This window comes from Podarcis erhardii, assembly GCF_964252035.2.
Source record: "Podarcis erhardii genome assembly, chromosome: 1".
In the NCBI taxonomy this organism is placed as follows: Eukaryota; Metazoa; Chordata; class Lepidosauria; order Squamata; family Lacertidae; genus Podarcis; species Podarcis erhardii.
Window position 1 is genome coordinate 44,693,487 of NC_138497.1, and position 21,370 is coordinate 44,714,856.

Genomic DNA, 21,370 nt, shown 5'->3' on the forward strand with positions numbered 1-21,370 from the left:
TCTTCGAACCCCCCTGTGTTCTCCTCTGTCCTCCGGAGCTCTCTGAGTTTCTCTTGGGCGTATTCATCGTTCTCCGTACCCTCTATCAGTTCCCTCTGCCCCACCAATGCCACCCCACAGACCGAGCGGTCTTCAGGGATTACATGCCTTGCCTCAGGCGCTCCCTCCCCCTCTAAGTACTCAGGTTTCCTGGAAAGAGCGTCCGCCCTCACGTTCTCGGAGCCGGGCACGTAACGAATCTCAAAGTGGAATTTGGAGAACTCCTGGGCCCATCTCACTTGTCTCTGGTTCAGCACTCGGGCTGTTCTCCAGTATTCCAGATTTTTGTGGTCAGTTCGGACTTGAACCTTGTGCTGCGCCCCAATCAGCAAGTGCCGCCATTTCCGGAATGCTTCATGAATGGCGAGCAGTTCTCGGTCGTACACTGTGTAGTTCCTCTCGGATTTGTTCAACTTCCGCGAGAAGAATGCACACGGTCTCCATTCAGACGTATCTTTTCCCGGCTGGAGAAGAACGGCCCCCACCGCTCGGTCTGACGCGTCAGTCTCCACTCTCATTGGTTGTTGTAGATCCACGTGCAAAAGTTGCTCTTCCGACGCAAACGCCTGCTTTAAGCGTTCGAACGCCCTCTGCGCTTCTCCCGTCCAAACAAATTTCTTTTTGCTACTAAGACAATCCGTGATGGGCGCTGTTAAATGGGCAAAGTTTTTGATGAACTTCCTATAGAAGTTTCCGAAGCCCAGGAACCTTTGCACGTCCTTCTTGGTCTTTGGTGTTTTCCATTCCAGTACCGCTTGAACCTTGCTGGGATCCATGGCCAATCCCTTGTCAGACAACCGGTACCCCAGGAATTCCACCTCCTTGGTATGAAACTGACACTTCTCCAGTTTCACCCACAGCCGGTTTTCTCGCAGCTTGCTCAGTACCTCTCTTACATCTCGCACATGCTGCTCCTCATTGTCTGAGTACACCAGGACGTCATCTAAGAACGCTACGCAGTTCTTGTAGAGCAGTGGCCCCAGGACGTGATTCATGAATGATTGAAAGCAGGCGGAGCCCGCTTGTAATCCGAAAGGCATAACGAGGTACTCAAAGGCCCCCAAGGGGGTGAACATAGTGGTCTTCCACTCATCCCCCTTTCTCACACGTATCAAGTTATATGCCCCCCTAAGGTCCAGCTTGGTAAAAATTTTCCCTTTTCTCACCTGTGTTAGAATGTCATCAATTCTAGGCATAGGGAAAGTCACTGGTTCTGACACTGCATTTAGGGCCCTGAAATCACATACAAGCCTGGGCTTGCTCGTGTTTTTTTTGTCCACAAAGAACACTGGGCTGCCCCCCACCGCTCGTGACTCTCTGATGAAACCTCGCTTGAGATTCTTGTCAATGAACTCCCTTAACTCCTGCATCTCACTGTCTGACATTGCATACAGCTTGCCCACTGGCAATTGTGCTCCTGGGAGTAAGGTAATTTGACAATCAAAGGGTCTGTGTGGGGGCAGTTTATCTGCTTCTTTTTCGCTGAATACGTCAATCAAGTCAGCGTATTGTGGTGGCACCCTCCCCTTGTCCATCACTTCCATCCCTGCTAGAGTGGCCCTGGCGCCTGCCTGAGCCTCTCCCTCCTTGCAGTGTTCTAGGCAATGTGCTGATCCAAAGGAAACCACTCTCTGATGCCAGCCTACTAGCGGATCGTGTAGCGCCAGCCAGCTCATACCCAAGATAATAGGAGCTCCTCCCAAGGTGGCTACGTTAAACGCTATCAGTTCGGTGTGTCGTGCCACCCTCATTATCGTTGGTACAGTCTGTTGGCTCACTTCTCCTCCCAACAGCTCCCTCCCATCAATCGTGGTAACCTGCAAAGGCTTACTCAATGGGATAGTCTGTATCTGGTGTTCAGCTGCAAACTCTTTGCTCATGAAATTACATGAGCTACCTGAATCCAATAGCGCTTTTATCTTCAGTGGGTGTCCGTTTGCCAGTTCCAGCAACACCTCTATCACAAGCGCTGGTCTTGGAGGTTCCGGCGTGGGCACATTCATTACTCCCTGGCCTGGCTGCTGTGCCCTGATGTTGGCAACCAGGCGTTGGCTTTTACTTGCTCCGTGATTTCTTCTTCCTCCTTCCCCCCAACAGTTCCCGCCATCCCTTGCCATTCCTTCCTTTGCGGACAGACTCTGGCAAAGTGACCTGGCTGTTGGCAGAGATAGCATCTCTTGCCGCTCTTTCCCTCCTTCTTCCGCCCTTCACTGGTGTTTGAAACTGCGCGCGCGCGCGCTGTTCCAAGTTCCATCGGCTCTGCTGGCGGGAAAGGCTGCTCCGGAATCTCTGGAATGCGGAAGTCCTTCCAACGTTCCCCCTTTCCTTCCCGCTTTTCCATAGCTCTAGCTTCCTGGCGTGCCCCTATGGACAGCGCTGATTTAGTCAGCTGATCCATAGACTCCGCCCTAGGCGCCCGGGAAAGTTCATCTTTCACTGCCGGAGAGAGACCTTCTTCAAACAGCATTTGAATAGGTTCACTAGCAAGGTCCCACCCAAGTCTATGAATCAGCATGGTGAACTCAGTCCAGTACTCACGTACAGATCGGCTCCCCTGTTTACACGCCATTAGCTGCCTGCGCACCACTCCCTGCTCGATCTCGCTGGAAAACATCAAGTCCATGGCGCGGAAAAACTTCATTGTGTCCTTTAAGATTTCATTATTGGCTGCCATCAGGGGCCGAATCCAGTCCCTCGCCCCTCCCTCTAGATGGCCAATCACGTACGCCACTCTAGAGTTCTCGTCGGGGAAGTCATCAAACAGTAGATTGAGAGCATATTGCATCTCTGTCCTAAAGGCTTGATAGTTCCGGGGATCCCCCCCAAATTTCTGCACCAGTCCAGGCACCCGTCTGGCAAGTGGGGTGGTCTTCCCCTTATCTGCATCTTGAGCCCTCCTCTCCTCGAGCCTCGCCGTTTGCAGCGCCAGCTGGACCTCCAACGCCCTGTACCTTTCTTCCAGGCTTGGACCTGCTCCAGCTCCAGCTCCTGCTCCTCCGGTTCCGGCTGGTTCGCTCATGATGCCTTCTGCTTGCACAAGCTGCTTTCAAAGACTGTCAGATTGCTGTGATGGGATAATGAGCTGCTTGTGCGTAAAAGCTTGATCCCTCTGGGGTTCGGCTGGTCATCCAAACCGATGCACTGACGGAGCCCCCAAAGCATGACTCCGTCAGTCGCTGGTAGAATCTGACAGTGGGCGTCTACGGAATTTACGCCAACATAAAAGCTGTTTGACGGACATGCGCCTTCGTGACTCTCTGCGTGACAGTTTCCGGCGAAGGGTGGGCGTTCCCAACGGGGGTCCCGTTACCTCTCCACTACTTTCACTGGAAGCATCCCAGAGCCTCTCCTCCGCTGTGACTCCTGCACTCCCCCTGCTGGTTCCCTCTTCTGCTGCAGATTCTCTCCTATTCTCCTGGAGCCTGTCCACCACCTGTCTCTCCGATGGCAGTTCCCTGACAGTTATATTTGTGTTAAAATACACACCTGGGTACTTTTAAATGTAGCCATGTGCAGCAGTATCTTAGAAAGGAAGAATGGTAGTGTCCCTTAGTCTAAATGTATGGTATCCCAAGGTAGGGATGAGTATGTACTGATAATTCAGGCTACAGAACTCTTGCTGTTTAAATGTGTCATTTTATGCTTAGGGATGAGGTGGGGGTGGAAGGGCACAACCTATGTCTGCCTGCATACCTTATAGACACATAAATGTGCATATTAGGGATGTAGCCAACTAAGTCGTACTCATGTGTAGAACCACTGAAATCAATGGATTTTTCTTAGCCATCTCTGTTGATTTCAGTGGGTTTACTTTTGATTATAATTCAGTCAGATGCAGCCCTATGTGTCCAAAGGGGAACTCTGCAACAAAAAGGAGGTCCCCAGTTGCTTGTGGGCTCTTTGCTGGCAGTACACTGAGCACATGAAGGGGAATGGGAAGATGGTTGTTTCTGCCCCTCTGTCCTTCTGTCTTCGCACCCCATTTCTGCAAGTGAAGTACAAATCTGTGATTTGTCACTCATGACTTACATTTGCAAGTGGATCCTCTTTGGTCAGCAAGAGATTTGATTTGCTTGAACATTTTCTTTCCAGAAAAACATTGTTGTAGCAGCCAATAAGGTCTCAAGCAAAGTGACAGCAGTGTCATTCTCTGAGGATTGCAGCTACTTTGTCACAGCTGGAAACCGGCACATCAAATTTTGGTACCTGGATGACAGCAAAACCTCAAAGGTAAGAGGCACAAATGAGAAACTGCATATATGCAGGTGATGGGAAGGAACTGTTGAGACGGGGAGAGAGAATGCATTTTCTGCAGAAGATTTTGCTTTGCTTTATGCCAGTGGCTGATGGCTTGCCATGCCCCAAACAATTTTGGAAATGCAGATAATCTGTTGTGCATTTTATTGATGATATTGGCCATGGAAAAATAAAATGCTTTATCCTATAATATTCACTGAGTACATCTGAGAAGTTCTCTTCAGAACATTTTTAATTATTTCTTTTTTATGAGAAGCAACATAGTAGATTTACAAAAGCAGTGTTCAGCTATTTTGTAAATATGTTCATTTTAAAAACAGAGGCTACCTTCATGCTTTCAATTTTCTCAATAAAACATGTTGTTCAACATTTTCTTGCATTTTATTACACCAGTTCATAACCAGTGGGACCCTCTTCTCTATAAATTGATAGTCAATCTGCCTTCCTTCTCTTACTCTTACTATGTTTTTGTTAGTTTTATCATTTGGACAGTGTCCCATATTCTCAATATTCAGTCTTGTAATGTTGGGGTGTTGATTTCCTCCTGACTTGGAACTGGTTGCCACTTTCGACTTGGAACTCCTCCTCCTGACTTGGAACTGATTGGAACTTTCTGCTATCAGAAAGTGTGTTATCATTGTCCTGTCTTCTAGCAAAACATGATTTTAGAATATATATAATCCATATATATATGGATTGATTTGTAGCACATGCCCTGTTCGAAGCATTTATGCTCACCAATGTACAACAATCTTCTAACATATTTTTCTCTTTTGTACTAGGTGAATGCTACAGTTCCCTTGCTCGGACGTTCCGGTTTGCTTGGGGAACTAAGGAACAACTTCTTCACAGATGTGGCATGCGGCAGGGGCAAAAAAGCAGACAGCACTTTCTGTATCACTTCCTCAGGTCTCCTGTGTGAATTCAACGAGAAGAGGCTGCTGGACAAGTGGGTGGAGCTGAGAGTAAGTTCAGAACCTGGAACTCTTGGTTGATGATGATGGGAATGCACTAAGCCCACAAGCTGTTGTCCTGGGAGCTGGGGCACGCTTGGTCTGAAGGCATGCTATGCAGCAACCTTGATGAAGTTAACCAGGTCTAGGTTTGGCCTGGAAGTGTTGGCTATTTGCAGTATGGTAGCGCCGCAGAGAGCTTGCTGGGGAGACCATGCATTAAAAAGAAAGGGACTCAAAAATAACTTAAACAAGGTTTTAATTACAAAAAACAAAAACTCCTTATACACTAAATACATTAACAACAAACCAGACCCAACCACCAACCCAACCCCCAGGGTAATGGGAGAGCTAGGTGCTGCTCCTTATATACTACATGCAAATGCTGACACACCTTTAATCAATGCAACTCAGCAGCACCTGCTATGTTTCACAGCTGTAAAGCTGGGTCTCGTTATCTTGCTCTGGCCCTTGCTCTGGCCCCTTAAAGACATACACATTAGGTGGAACAATGATGAACCTTTACATTTAAAGAAACCATTCAACATTTCCCCTGCGGTTCATCATTGTGGAACAAAAACATAAAGCATACTTTGTACATGTTTTTCACGTGTAACCTTTGGAAGTGCTTTTGTAAAAATGTCCGCAATTTGATTATCACCTGGGACATATTCAAATACAATCATTTCGTCAGCAATTAATTTCTTTACAAACTCCAAACGTAATCTTAAGACTCTGGTGCGCTGCGTATTGGTTTCTGAACATAGGATAGCAAGTCCACTCTGGGAATCAAGGTAAACTTTTACTGGTAGTGTTACTTGCATCTGTAGGTCTGCGAATACTTGCAGATACCATTCTACATCACGAGTGGCCTGAACGCATGCACATAATTCACTCTCTGTTGTGGAGAGACAAATAATGGTTTGTGTCTGGGACTTCCATTCAAACGGACAACCATTATAACAAAACACCATACCAGACACACCCCTGCAATTATTTTGTTCCACTGCATGAGATGCATCGCAGAAAATTTCAAAACCTTTGTCAATACTTGATGTAAACTGCAACCTATAATGTTTGGTATGTTTAAGGTACATTACCACTCTCTTAAGAGCAGAGAAACATTGTGTAGTAGGTTTTTCCACAAATTTTGCCAGAAAGTGAAAAGCATAAGTTATATCTGGTCTTGAGATTCTTTGAATGAAATTTAGCTTGCCTATAGCAGAACGATACAAAGTTTTGTTAGGAAATGGCTTATCTTCACCTGTAAAGGTGAAACCACACACCATAGGCGTTTCCTTCCCATTTGCATTTTCTAAACGTAGCATTTCAACAAGGTCATCAATTTTTGCAGTTTGATGAACCAGAAAAGATCCATTTTTGCCTTTCTCAATTTGCATGGATAAGTAATTTTTAGCTATGCCTAATTCCACCACATCAAATTTCTTCTGTAACTGTGAAACTACCTCTTCATATTCCTGTTTAGTTTTTGTAGAAATTAACACATCATCTACATACACACATATTTTTGTCACAGAGTTTGCCCTTTCCTTTATAAATACACAATTGTCTGCCTTTCCTTGTGAAAAACCAATATCCAGCAATTCTTTTGCTAAAGTTTGGTGCCAATTCCTTCCACTTTGGTGCAGACCATAAAGGGATTTATTTAATTTGCATACCAAACCTTCAGCAGCGTCTATGCCTTCAGGAACACGCATAAAAAATTTGTTCTTTTAAATCTGCAAACAAATATGCAGTCTTTATATCTAGGTGATAAACAGAATGTCCAGGTTGTGATGCATCTTTTAACAAAAGCTTAACTGTTTCATATTTTACACTTGGCGAATAACACAAATCATAATCTTCGCCTGGGATTTGTTGAAAACCCTTAGCAACTAATCTTGCTTTGTACCTTACAACTTCATTTTTGTCATTCATTTTAACTCTATAAACCCATTTTGAATCAATAAGTCTCATATCTGGGGTTTGTGGTACAAGAGACCAAGTGTTATGCTCTTTTAAAGAAGCTATCTCAGAGTTCATAGCTTTATACCAATTTGCAGCTTGGTGCTTAGGTAAATTCTGAACGTCACTGTAGCTGTTTGGCTCAAAAACCACCTTATTGGCATACACAGTATTAAAATGTTCATCTGCAAATCGTTGTGGCTTCTGCCTCTTTCTATCTGAACGTCTTAGTCCAGAAGGAGAGTCAGACTCCTCAGACTTAATGGGACTAAGTAAATTACTAGTTTCAGGTTGTAAATCATCATTGTCAGACTGAAGAGGTGCCTGTAGGCTAAGCTCACGGTCAGAAAAATCAAGAGAATCTAACCTCCCCTCGGGTGCCTGTGACTTTAAATCATCAAACAAATTATCAGATTCAACAGGCTTTTTGTCTTTTTCCATTAATTCAGAAGCACCATTTCCTGCTGCTGCTGCTTCTTCCTCTTCTTCCTCAGTACTATCTATACCATCAGTATCTTGGAAAACAGCAACTCCATTCCAATTTACAGTTTGTATCATGCTTCTGGTAATATGAAATTTGCCAGTTGCTGGTATGTAAATTCTGTACGCCCCCTGCTGGTAGCCCATTAATTTTCCCTGAACACTACGCTCACCCAATTTCTGCTTAGCGGGATAATGCATAATTACATCTGAACCCCAAATGCGTAGGTATTTCAGATTAGGGCGTTTTTTAAACAGCTTCTCATAGGGGGTGACATCTAAACCAGAATGATAACTGCGATTTCTGACATAACAAAACGCATTAAGCGCTTCAGCCCAAAAGTCTTTGGGCAGATTAGCATCGTGCAGATACGTTTTAACCCCTGCCTGCAGGTCACGCTGCACAACTTCAACAAGCCCATTTTGCCAGGGACTTCGGGGGCAAGATAACTCATGAGTAGTCCCCTGCGCTTCCAGGAATTTCTCAAAATCCTCAGAAACAAATTCCCCGCCCCGGTCAGAAAACAGGTTCTTAATTGGTTTGTTAAAGTGCGTTTTTACCCAGTTGTAAAAAACTTTGTACTTCTCAAATGCTTGGGACTTGTCAGCTATTGCATAAGTCCAACAATATCTACTATACTGGTCTATGAGGGTAAGCCAGTACTTAGAACCTCCTAATGATGGTGGGAGTGGCCCAACTAAATCACAATGTACACGCTCAAATGGCTCAGTTACTTTCCTATCTGAGCACCTACCCTTGCGTGCAACCTTAATCTTATTCCTGCAACAGGATAAACATTGCATAAAGAATTTACATGGCTTTAAGTTGAGGCCATTAACAATATTCTTCGTCCTAATTACATCAGCAAAATTCAAGTGTCCCAGAATTCTGTGCGCCTCGTGGAGACACCCGGAATGAGGCCTTTCATTCCTCAACCCCTGGCTTGACTGTGCTGCTCTGCAATTTATAGGCAATTGGGAGTAGGTGCGAAAATACAGTCTATATAAACCATCAGAGTCCTGGGCATACAATAGACGTTTGTTCCCCTCAAAAAACTCACACATTGAATTTAAGAAACGCACACTTATGCCTTGACGAGCAAAACACCTTACTGATAATAAGTTGTCCACTGATGGGCAGTAAATGCAGTTCGCTATTGTAATGTTTAAAGAGTCAAGTTTAACAGTACCTCTGCCAAGTGACTGCAAGACTTGTGAATTGGCTAAATGTACATTACCAATTTCCTCTTCGAAAGAAATAAACAAGCTTCGATTGTTGCAAACGTGGTGAGAAGCTCCTGAGTCCACAATAAAAGAATTCCACTTGGCACCTTTAATTCTTTTATGATCTGCAGTCCGAGCGTGAAAAGCTCGCGGCTCGTTTCTGTCTTTACGGTGCGATGTTGGCTGCTGAGATGACACCCGTGACTGACGAGCAGAAACAGGCTTGGGAGTACTTTGCTTTCTTTTGGCTCTGCAGTCCTTTGCAAAATGTCCTTGCTTATTGCAGAACCAACAACGCTTTGCAGCTTTAAATGCAGTTGCATCACCACAAGTTTGCATATGGCGTTCCTCATTACTTCTGGAAATAGGAGTGCTTATGGCACAAGCCTCCCTTCTATCCAACTCGCCCATTAATCTTGCCGTTACCCCTTCCACAGTTAATTGTGCTGGTGGGACGGCAGATATCTGGCTAGCTATACCATCAAAGTCCTCATTAAGGGAACAAAGAATGATAAAAACATACTGAATATCAGGTATGTCCATGTCCCTTCGAATTAATTCGCCGCGTATTGCCTCCAGACGTCTCAAGTGTGCTGCCAAATCACCACCAGGCTGCAACTTCGTCTGGTACAGCTGCTTGAAAAATGTCAATGCAGACGCTGACTCTTTTCTAACATGCACTGCTGCAAGACTGTCCCACATTTCTTTGGCAGTTTTCTTATTCCTTATATAGACTACTTGCTGGTCGCTGACTGCCAAATTAATTATCGCCCTGGCTTTCGCATCTCCTTTCGACCAAGCATTAGTTACAGGGTCAGGAGGGTCTTCAGTTACATAGGTCCATACTTCCCTAGAGGTCAAAAGCGCCTCCACCCGAAAAGACCATAAACTATAGTTCTCATCTGTTAGCTGTGGGAAGACCAGAGCCTTCTCAGCTTCAGGAACCCGGTCAACCATTCTGGAAATCTTCCAGACCCACAAAAACTACACTAACAGGAGAAGGAGTTTTCAAACCTTTCTCAGAGTCCAAAAATATGCAGTCATCCACTCAGCAGCTGGGCCCATAACCAAAGATGTTGGCTATTTGCAGTATGGTAGCGCCGCAGAGAGCTTGCTGGGGAGACCATGCATTAAAAAGAAAGGGACTCAAAAATAACTTAAACAAGGTTTTAATTACAAAAAACAAAAACTCCTTATACACTAAATACATTAACAACAAACCAGACCCAACCACCAACCCAACCCCCAGGGTAATGGGAGAGCTAGGTGCTGCTCCTTATATACTACATGCAAATGCTGACACACCTTTAATCAATGCAACTCAGCAGCACCTGCTATGTTTCACAGCTGTAAAGCTGGGTCTCGTTATCTTGCTCTGGCCCTTGCTCTGGCCCCTTAAAGACATACACATTAGGTGGAACAATGATGAACCTTTACATTTAAAGAAACCATTCAACAGGAAGGAGTCTGCCTGGGAGCCTTATATATGGAAGAAAGGATGTTTTTATTATGTTTCTAGATATGTTATAGCCACCCAGAATGGCTGGAGAAACCCAGCCAGATGGACGGGATACAAATAATAAAATTATTATTATTAGTAGTAGTATGTAAAACAAAAAAACAAACCCTGCAAATGACCAATGGGGTCCAAAATGACACTTGCCCTATTTGCATGGAAAGGGGATAGGTGCTGTTGAAAGGGGTATGTGGGCATGGGTGCGGAAACTCCCTTTCTCCTTGCCTCCCATACTACTGCAGCCCACCTTTCCCAGATTTCTCCTACCTGGGCTCAGATAGGAGTGAGCCTAGCTGGGAGAAAAAAAACACACTTGGGGGAAAGCAAATACTTAGGGGAGGGTTCAGTGTCTCTTCTCCACGCACCTGCCCTTTGGCCCTTTTAGGGATTTTTTGTACCTCTACCTTCTATGTTACAAACAAATAGGGCACCACCAGGATTTCAAGTTTGTTGTCAGAGGGTTCATTTACACCTCCCAGTAAAGTGCACTTTTTATCGGTCCATTTTGAAAGTCGTCTGTAGTTTGGGACTGAGATATATTCATGAAGTGTTTGGATATATCTATATATTTAGCATTTGGACAATTGTTTTCTGCAGAGAGCCACATGAAATCCTCTGTCACCCAGGCATGGTGGTGTCCTAAAATAAGACCCCAACTGTGCCGTCTGGGGAGACTCTGTGAATATTGCATGAAAATTGTCTTGAACAGCATTTTTAGCAGCTCATTACTGCATTTCCTTCTCTAGCAAAAGCTACACATTTAAGGACTTTAAGTAAAAGTGATTTTAGAATATTTATTCCATGCAGCCTCACATTAGTGCTACAGTTCAGATGGGTAACTGAATCTGAAAAATGCTGATTTGCAGAAGCCCTATTAGTTATGACTGATCTGCATTACAAACTGAATTAGAATAACAGAATCATAGAATTGTATGGTTGTAATTGTGCAAGATGCCTTTTCTTCTTACAAAGAGGTAATAGCTAGATCTGTGATTAATAGACACCTAGTGTAGCGTTGTTGCTGAACCGCACTGAAAACTTGCTCTCCCTTTTAATTTGGTAAAACACAAAGGTTTGCATGTGTGTGTGATTACTTTTTTTGAACAGGAGCCTCACTCTCCAAGTTGAATGTCTCTCTTTCTCTCTCCTCCTTTCCTTCCTTTCTGCACTGAAATCACCTTTTCTCTTTTACTTAGAACACAGACAGCTTCACAGTAAGTCAGAATGGCATCGTTGCCTCCAGCACCCCACTTCCACATCATGCCTCCCATTTGTTGTCATATTTTGCGATGGTGCAAATCGTAATAGCGGGGGGAATATTTAGTGGGATAGGACAAAGTCTAAGACAGAAAGTGTGTTTTGGCAGGGTTCGTTTCCTCTCCTGATGCAGGGGAATATTGCCCCAGTATGGTGCGTAAATAATTGTTGTGTGACTTGCAGGAGGGAAAGGAACTGCTAGGAAAGGACATTCGCTTTCAAGAACCTTTCTTTTCATTTGGTGGCTTCATCTCATCTTACTCACTTTCTTCACTTTTGTCCCTCTTTGTCCCCACCACCCTGATTTCCTTGTCATGCTTTTAATGTGGTGCTTTTTTAAGGAATGTGCTGCTCAGGTGGGTGTCTTCTGTCCTCAGACCACTGTGGCAAACTGCATCTCTGTGAACCACGATTACATCTTCTGTGGCTGTGCGGATGGCACTGTGCGGATTTTTAACCCTTTGAACCTTCACTTTGTGACTACGCTCCCCAAGCCACACTTCCTGGGGACGGATATTGCCAGCGTCACGGAAGCCAGGTAGGAAAAGGGAGAGGCCCATGAGCCTCTTTTGACATAACAAAATCTGTGATCTTCTACGATGTCTCAGTCATGGCAAGAGCGCCAGCTTGGTGTTTCAGCTTTTCAGTTTGTAATGAAAGTGAAGGTGGGCCCATAGCTCAGCAGTAGGACACATGCATTGCATGTAGAAGGATCCAGGTTTGATATGTGGCATCTGCAGAGTTCCCTGCTTTAGAAAGGTGCTGCTCAAGTGCATTCATAGTCCTGGGATAGGCAGGCAAATAGTCTGACCAGGTACAAGGTAGTTTTGTGCATTAATGTGACTAAGAAGCTGTACATGTTTCCTGTGACCTACAAATTTGACTTCTCCCATCTTCCTTCTAAAGCAGTTCCTTCTGTGCCTTTACACCCAAATCTTGTCTTGTAGTATTCTCTCCCTTCCTCCTCCCCAGTCTCAATCTGCCATCGTCCTAGTAGGCTTTGGGGAGTTTAAGTAGGCAGAATGCGCTTGTCTTGGACTCTTTATCATTGGATACTTGGAGCTATGCATTGGTATGCACACACAACAAAGCATTCTTTTGTTGCCCTTCCAAGTATTTTAATTAAATATGCATTTCTCTAGAAAACAAACTTGATGCAAAGAAGCACTCCTTGTTCAGCCTCTCCATGCCTGTGTGCAGCATCTTTTAATATCTTGCTAGCTGGAATTGCTAGATCATTAGCATGTTGCTGCCCTGTTAGCCAGAGGGTCCCTTGATTGTCTGCATTTTGCAGGAGAGATTCAAGCACATACCAGGAAATCTGGGTTTGCACAGTTCAAATGAATTAAAGTGTTCTGTCACCCTAGCACAACAAATCCAAACTAAAAAAAACCCCTGACTTTTTGCAGTTAGGAGACTAATAGTGAAATGCATTGAAAAGTGTAGGATGAATGAATTATTAACAGGGAAATGTGTAAACATTCCACAAGGAAATTGGGATGAATGCAGGAAGACTGTTGATTTGTAGTAAAATGAATGAGAACAAATTCTCAATGAAGACCAGATACGATCTAACATCTGTGTAAGCTCTGGGCAAGCAAATCAGGTTGAGTGCTCAATAAACTGGTTCTCTAGAATAGCCCAGAAAGACAGAAAAAAATACAAATGCACAAGGCAAGTGCCTTTTCAATGCACTGGCTCTTGGGTCTGAAAAGACCAACTACTCTGCAGATTAAAAATTGATACGCCCTGTCCAGCTGTAGCCGAGAAAGCCATGACTGTGCACACTCCCATCCCTTGGCCACAATAATAGTTCACGTGTTTGGATTACAGTTTTGCCTTGCTGAGCCAAACTTCTGCTCAGAATGCAGCCTTGAGCAGCTAATGAGAGCTGCATCCTAAAACTGCAATGATTTGAAATGGGAAGCTGGGCATCAGACGCGGAGTCTGTTTTTTCTGTTTCTGAAAGCTTTGTGTTGTTGGAGCACTCGGCCAGCGATACACTGTGCTGGCTCTTTTTCCCTCCAGAAGCAATTTCTGCCAGTCCCATGCCTATAATTTCTCTCCGAGCAGCCAAAATTACGTGGCTCCTAAAAGTATGGAGCTTGGGAACTGATCACAAACATAGCTGCATGCATTTTTTTTTTTCATTTGAAAGGAAGGTGAAAGCCACAGACATCATTAAAACCATTTCATGCAATAGGTTCTTTGTGGGATGCTTGTCTTGAGCCCTTCTGACAGCCCACGCTTCATTAATTACTTGGCTTTCAGTACAATCTCTGTTACATTCTTTGGTCTGCTAGTTCTCAAAATCTGACCCTTTCAGTTGCCCTAGCGCCGTTTATCTTTTTTTAAAAAACCAACATCATATTATTTATTTGATATTCTCTGCATTTCAGTTGCTGTTCTAGATGTGTGAATGCTGCTATAAGGGTCTGTTGCTGCTCTATCCCCACCCCCTAGGAAAATGTACATGCAGCAGTTTCTTCAAAATCTGATGAGATTCTGAGATAGGGACCATATAATGAATAATAGCACTAAGCAATCAGTGTAGATTGGTAACTTATTTAGAGCTTGAAGGTTTCTACCCCTCAGTTTTCCTGGTCTGCTATTTTTCCTGTTTTTCCACTCAACCTGCTTGCATATAGGGGCATCACCAGGGTAACTTAAGCCAAGTCCCTGCCCTGAGGAACTTACAAACTAAATGTTGCTAATGGACTGTTGGTAGAGGGAGGAGAAAAAGGGAAGAGGCAAGAGTCATAGGAGAATATATTCAAATGTGGACACCTTGTAAGCAGCCATGTCCATGGAGTAAGAATGGTGGTGGCAGATTCCAGATGATTAGCTGGAGAGGTTTCTGTGACCTAGCAAGAGATGGTTCTGGGTTTTTTTAAAGGGTGTTTGTTGTGTCACAAATGACTGATGTAGGCGACTTTTCGGGCTGGGCAAATGCCGAAATTGAACAAGAGATGCCTGATGGGCTAGAAACAAGGACTGATGTAGGTATGTGTGGGCTAGTAAACATTTTTGTAATTATATCATAAAGTGTAACTATACGAATGTAGAATTAACTGGGTCAGCCTTTCCCAACCTTGATCCGTCCTGGCTATGCTGGCTCAGGCTGATGGGACTTGTAATCCCAAAACCCATGGAGCACACCAGGTTGGGAAAGGCCGAAATAGGGGGTGGTGGCCAGCAAAACAAGCAACCACCTTGCCCAAGCTTCATTATACTTTGTCACTTCTCTTTCCACCCTCCGTGTTCTTCCAACAATTCACCATTGTCCTCTTTTTGTTCACAGCCGGCTCTTCTCTAACGTGACCGATGCCAAGTATCCAGACACCATTGCCTTGACCTTTGACCCCAATAACCAGTGGCTCTCCTGCGTTTACAACGATCACAGCCTGTATGTGTGGGATGTCAAGGATCCCAAGAAAGTGGGCAAGGTTTATTCGGCATTGTACCACTCCTCTTGTGTTTGGAACGTTGAGGTAACCAAGGATTAAGATGGTTGCCATGCGGTGGGGGGAGATGAGGGGAGCAGTTGTTTGTGCAGTGGCAATAAGAGGGTTTCTCTCTCTCCTTGTTGGCTGGTTGCAAAACTGAAGTGAGATTAAAATTAAGATGGTAATTCTCATTGTGGCAAGAATCCCGAAACAATCTTCCCTCCGCTTTTGTTAATGGGTTTTCCCTGCTTGCTTGGATTCAGGTGGTAGGTAGAAGCAATACAGTCGTACCTTGCTTTTTGAACAGTTTAGTTCTCGAACATTTCGGTTCCCAAACGCTGCAAACCCAGAAGTGACTGTTCTGGTTTGCGAACTATTTTTGGAAGCCGAACATCTGATGCGGCTTCCAATTGGCTGCAGGAACATCCAATCAGAATCTGCGCTTTGGTTTCCGAACGTTTTGGAAGTCGAACGGACTTTCAGAACAGATTCTGTTCAACTTCCAAGGTACAACTGTATTTTGCAACTGCAGGAATGAACTGCCTGAATCCATAGGGATGGAGACTAATTGTACAGGGGGGAGGAGGAGGAAGAAGAAGAAGAAGAAGAAGAAGAAGAAGAAGAAGAGGAGGAGGAGGAGGAGGAGGAGGAGGAGGAGGAGGAGGAGAATTACCCTTCCTACTCATGCAACTGAAAATTTAATGCACACATTGAGGACAGGGCCCAGGCTGAGGCATTTTCTATTGATTTAAAATATTCCACCTTAAAGTGAAGGTGTCCTTGGAAAGATATGAACCTGATGTTTCCCTGATGCAGGGATGGCCAGCATGGTGCCCTCCAGCTGTAGATAAAGTAAGGCTTGCATCGAGCCAGCATGGCCAGTGGTCTCATCCAGCTACCCCTGCCCTGGTCTTTGGCCTCTAAGAACAGCCCATGTAGTTACAAAGACTTGGTTTCTTTTGCTCTTCCATTTTCTATACATAAAGGTGCAGGAAGAAAATGTGCTATGACCACAGCCTGCAACTCGAGAACATTTGGCTTCCTTGCTTCTAACTTTAGGAAAGGATATGTTGCAGATCTCTCTGATCAGTGCTTTCTTTTTCTGTCACCATCTTCTGAAATCAGCCTTTAACTCAAAAACTCCATTGTGTAGATGTGTACTGAGCACCTATCCCAACAGGGCTGCTGCTTTGTGTGTCTAGAAACTTTCTCTTAGGGGGTTAGTCAGAAAAGGAACAAAGGGAACTAAGTAGGCATTTCTGATCACCTCCTTTTCTCAGTACAGTACTGGTTTCAGTTATGCCAGAGTGTCAAAGGATCATAGCAGTAGCAGAGTGCTGCTCCCTGGTGGTGTGCGCAAGAGTGTTTAAAGATATTTGCTCCTTTCTACTTGCATTGGTAATGAGGATTTGGAGTGTTATCATGTAACAGCAGGGCTCCTATTTAAAGGACAAATTGCCATCATGTTCTGGCCAGGTTATTTTATATAAATGGAAATGAAGGTTTAATTTGCCTAGGAAGACCACTTTCAAATGTGGACAGGGCAGGCCTCATGCTCTTTAATAATTATGTAGAACAAGGAATTTTGGCAGAAGTGGCTTGGTTTGCAGGGTGTAAAAAGGCTGTACCTATCAAAATCACCTCTCCAACACATCTGTTTAGCAGCAAGGAGCCCTGTTCTCTCCTGAATTTCGCCATCTTCAGTTTGGTGCAAATGCATTTCCTCTTTTTTCGTTTTTATTGTCAAATACAGGTGATACCTTTCTTACTTTGCTTTGTTTGCCTGTCTTCAGGTGTACCCTGAGGTGAAGGATAGCAACCAGTCTTGCTTGCCCCCCAACTCTTTCATCACCTGCTCTTCTGATAACACCATCCGCCTCTGGAACACAGAGAGCTCAAACATCCATGGGGCGGCTCTGCATCGGAACATTCTGAGCAATGTAAGAACATATTTTGGTCTGGAACTCATCACATGGGATTGTTCTTAATGCAGGACAAAAGGAGCTGAGCAGCCAGCTTTATACCAAATATGCAATCTAGGCAATGTTGCTCTGAAATGCAGCAACCAAGTTAAGTTTTGCTTGTGAGAGCAGCCTTGGATTTTGTTTGCAAGTTGTAGCCTGTACGGATCCTTTTTCTGTTCCACGTTTTTACTGTGTTATGTAAGAACCAGTGCACAAAGTGCCTTAACCAGTATAATCAAACACTCCTGCTGTTCACCACTTTGGGGTAGCTTTTGGGCTGTGTAGCAGGTTATAGATAAAGCCATAACATAAGGAACGTCTTGTTCTTTTTCTCATCAGGACTTGATGAAAATTATATATGTAGATGAAAACACTCAGACCCTCCTGGACACAGAATATAACACTGGTGGGGGTGCCGACAAGGCTGACACGCAGGCCCTAGATGCAAAAGTGGGGATTCGTACAGTGTGTGTGAGCCCTACTGGGGAGCACCTGGCATCAGGTGACAGGATAGGTACTCTCAGGTAAGGTTTTGTTTTTTTAAAAGAAGGCTAAACTTCTGTAACGATACTGAAAGGTCCTTTCTGACCCTCTGACTGTGCTCTTCTCAGGATCTATGAGCTGAAATCCCTGAGAGAAATGCTGAAGGTGGAAGCTCATGATTCTGAAATCCTCTGCCTTGAGTACTCCAGACCTGAGACAGGTAAGATTAGCTCAACCCCAACTCTGGCTTATTTGTTGGCATTCTGAGTTTAACTGATCACTCTATTTTATCAAAATTAGGCTCTTTAGCTCTGTCAGCAGAGATCATACAATTCCAGATACAAAATTTGAAGGAGACAAAATATTCTATTACTAAAGCCACAGGCACATATAGGCCATTGGTCCTTTTAAAAATTAATCACAGAATGAAACGTTGTTGTTGTTGTTGTTGTTGTTGTTGCTCTTGTTGTATGCTGCCCTTCTGACTGGGTTGCCCCAGCCACTCTGGATGGCTCCAAACAAACACATTAAACTTCCCTATACAGGGTTGCCTTCAGATGTCTTCTAAAATCTCATAGTTATTTATTTCCTTGACATCTGATGGGAGGGCATTCCATAGGGTGGTTGCCACTAACAGAAGGCCCTCTGCTTAGTTCTCTGTAACTTCACTTCTCACATTGAGGGAACCTCCAAAAGGCCCCTGGACCTCAGTCAGGGATGGAGACAGTACTTCTGGTATACGGGGCCAAGGCCATTTAGGGCTTTTAAAGTCAGCACCAAAACTTTGAATTGGGCTGGGAAATGTACCGGGAGCCAATGCAGATCTTTTAGGACTAGTGTTATATGGTCCCGGCTGCCACTCCCAGTCACCAGTCTAGCTGCTGCATTCTGGATTAGTTGTACTTTCCGAGTCACCTTCAAAGGTAACCCCACGTAGAGCGCATTGCAGTAGGAGTGGGAGATAACTAGACAGTCTGCAGGCAGGTAGGGTTTCAGCTGGCGTGCCAGATGGAGCTGGTAGAGAGTTGCCCTGGACACAGAATTAACCTGTGTCTCCATGGACAGCTGTGAGTCCAAAATGACTCCCAGTCTGTGCACCTGGTCCTTCAGGGGCACAGTTACCCCATTCAGGAGCATGGAGTCCCCCACATATGTCCAACCCCCTGTCCCCCAGAAGCAGTACTTCCATCTTGTTGGGATTCAACCTCAGTCCATTAACCACCAACCATCCTCCAACATGAGGAAAGCACCATTGTATCACAACATACTGCAGTCCTTTTGAAGTCCAGCTTGAGGAAATGCATTAGCAACTAAAGGATTTTCTCATTTCATATCTTTATGACAGGGTTGAAGCTTCTAGCATCAGCCAGTCGAGACAGACTGATTCATATTTTGGATGCAGGGAAGGATTATAGCCTGCAGCAGACACTGGATGAGCATTCGTCCTCCATCACAGCCGTGAAGTTTGCAGGTAACAGGGTCAAGTGCAACTGCCTTTGTTAACTCGACAAATGTTCCTCATTGCAGTTACAAGTAGCTGATAGACATTTGACAGTTTTCCTAGCTGATTGATGCATCTGGGTACCCACTTCCCATAACATCTGGGTTCCTTTCCTTTCTGCCTCTGGAATACTGCAAACTTTCCAAGTAGAGGAAAGACAACTGGTTAGTGCAGCAGACATCATGCAACAAAACATTCATTTGCTCATATTCAGTGTTCAGTTGGGGAAGGGCCACTGCTCAGTGGGAGAGCATCTGCTTTCCCCCCGGGGAAAGCAGATTCCCCCCGGGGAAAGTCCCAGATTTCATCAGTGGCATCTCGAGGTAGGAGTGGGGAGGCCCTTGTCTGAAACTCTGGAGAGCCCCTACCAGTCATCGTACACAGTGCTAGGCTAGATGCGCCAATGGTCTGAATTGGTATAAGGCTGCTATGTTCACACATTATCAGAAAGTTATCTTCACCCCTTTCCCCTGCCAAATTGACCTGGGTTTGTGTTCTCCTATCATATGTGGTTTGGCTCCTTTGCACGGGTGATGTGGAGCTATTTGCAGATGTGGTACACTTACTCTCTATTCACGGTTCAGACTTTTCGTTAGCAAAATTTGTATATCGCCTAATTGTAAATACTGTAAAACCTCTAAAGTGGTTTGTTGGGGGTGTGTGGAGATTGTATGGGTTAATTAAGTGTGGTGTAGCAAAACATAACTTGGATTTGAAACCTCTGTGCAGATGCTTACTGAGCCAAGAAGCTCACTGGGTAAACTTTGGCCAGCCATGCTTTCTCAGCCTGGCCTACCTCACAGGATGGTTGTGAGAATCAAACAGAAATGGGCCTGTTTGCTATTTTTCAGCCTTGTGCTCCTTCAAATGGAACAGAGCCTGGTTTGCTAGGGTGGAAAAGTGCATTGCTTTTTTAAAAAAAACACAACAACCTTAAAATATCATCTCCAAACCCTGGTGCTCTCCAGATGTTCTGGCCTGCAAGTCCAATCAACCCAAGCCATGGTGATGGAGCCTGTACTCTAAAACACAATGTTTGAGAAGGCTGCTTTAAAACACAGACTGGCAGGAATAGTAATATGCCATATACAGGAAGGACTGTAAGGCACAAATAAACTGAAGAAATTTAAGTTTTGTATTGCATGTCTGCTTGCTCATGGGCCTACCTGTTTCTCTCCTTCTCTAGCCAATGATGGAAAGGTGAAAATGATCAGCTGTGGAGCAGATAAGAGTATCTATTTCCGCACTGCACAGAAGGTAATTCCATTAGAGTATTCTATCTTTGTGTAACTTCTGGAGTAGAGCTATTTTAAGAGCGAAGATGAGAGGAAAGGCTTTGGATGGTGGTCAAGGCCTTTTTTCTTTCCCATCTTATTTTTAAAAAAAAAAATATGTAAGGAACTATGTTGCAGGAGGCCTGCTAGTAATGGAGCCATTCAGCCACTGTATAATTTCAGCCTCTTTGTGTAACGGTTTCGAAGGAGGGCGCTTTTATCTCTTGCTTGGAAAGAATACCCTGGTCTTCATTGAAGCGCCCCAGTCTTCATTGCTGCTGTTTTTTTCTTGCACTTAGACAGCTGATGGGGTTCTCTTTACTCGTACGCACCATGTTGTTAGGAAGACCACTCTGTACGACATGGATGTGGACCCTAACTGGAAGTATGCTGCTATTGGATGCCAGGACCGTAATATCAGGTTGGTTCACTAGTTGGGATCTAAACATTGTATTCCTTAGCTTAGACTTGAGAACAAGTTCCATTGAACTCAGTGTGTCATATCTTAATGAACATGACCAATGGAGTCAAATCAAGCTTTAAAATTTCCTTCCCAACCTTCCCTACCCTGGTGCCTTCTAGATTTTTGGACTGCAGCTTGCATCAGCCCCAGCCATCAAGGTCAATGATCAGGGATGGTGGGAGGTTTTTTTTAATTATTATCAATCAATCAATCAATCAATCAATCAATCAATTAGATTTCCTCCCTTGCCTTGTACTGTAAGATCCTAGGGTTGGTTACATAGAGTTGTAGTCCAACAGCATATGGAGAGCACCAGGTTGGGGGAGGTGGGTGAAGGCACTACTAATCAGAAAACCATCCTGTGAGTGCCTGACTTGTTCCAACTTCACTATTCAAAGAACCAATGCCTGGGACTAGCTTCTTCTCACTATTCAGTCACACCTAATGCAAAGACAGTATGCAGAAATCTATTGACAGAGGATTTCTTGCACTGGCCAGGGGTTAGGGTAGGTGTCATTTGGAGGCCCCTTCTGATGCTATGATCCCAA

At 44.5% G+C, this 21,370-nt stretch overlaps 1 protein-coding gene across 5 annotated transcripts in view; it reads left to right on the forward strand.

Moving 5' to 3' along the window:
* MAPKBP1 (mitogen-activated protein kinase binding protein 1) overlaps nt 1–21,370 on the forward strand; it is a 146,569-nt gene that overhangs the window by 87,430 nt on the left and 37,769 nt on the right. For 4 of the 5 annotated variants that reach the window (XM_081858228.1, XM_081858231.1, XM_081858230.1 and 1 more), the window contains exons 7-17: nt 4,132–4,269; nt 5,079–5,261; nt 11,631–11,648; nt 12,069–12,229; nt 14,993–15,182; nt 16,931–17,077; nt 17,441–17,625; nt 17,713–17,804; nt 18,930–19,055; nt 20,272–20,342; nt 20,659–20,780. In XM_081858228.1, the coding sequence (XP_081714354.1) occupies nt 4,132–4,269; nt 5,079–5,261; nt 11,631–11,648; nt 12,069–12,229; nt 14,993–15,182; nt 16,931–17,077; nt 17,441–17,625; nt 17,713–17,804; nt 18,930–19,055; nt 20,272–20,342; nt 20,659–20,780 (1,433 nt within the window). The remainder of the gene's footprint in view (nt 1–4,131; nt 4,270–5,078; nt 5,262–11,630; nt 11,649–12,068; nt 12,230–14,992; nt 15,183–16,930; nt 17,078–17,440; nt 17,626–17,712; nt 17,805–18,929; nt 19,056–20,271; nt 20,343–20,658; nt 20,781–21,370) is intronic. The other variant, XM_081858229.1, reaches the window with a different exon arrangement.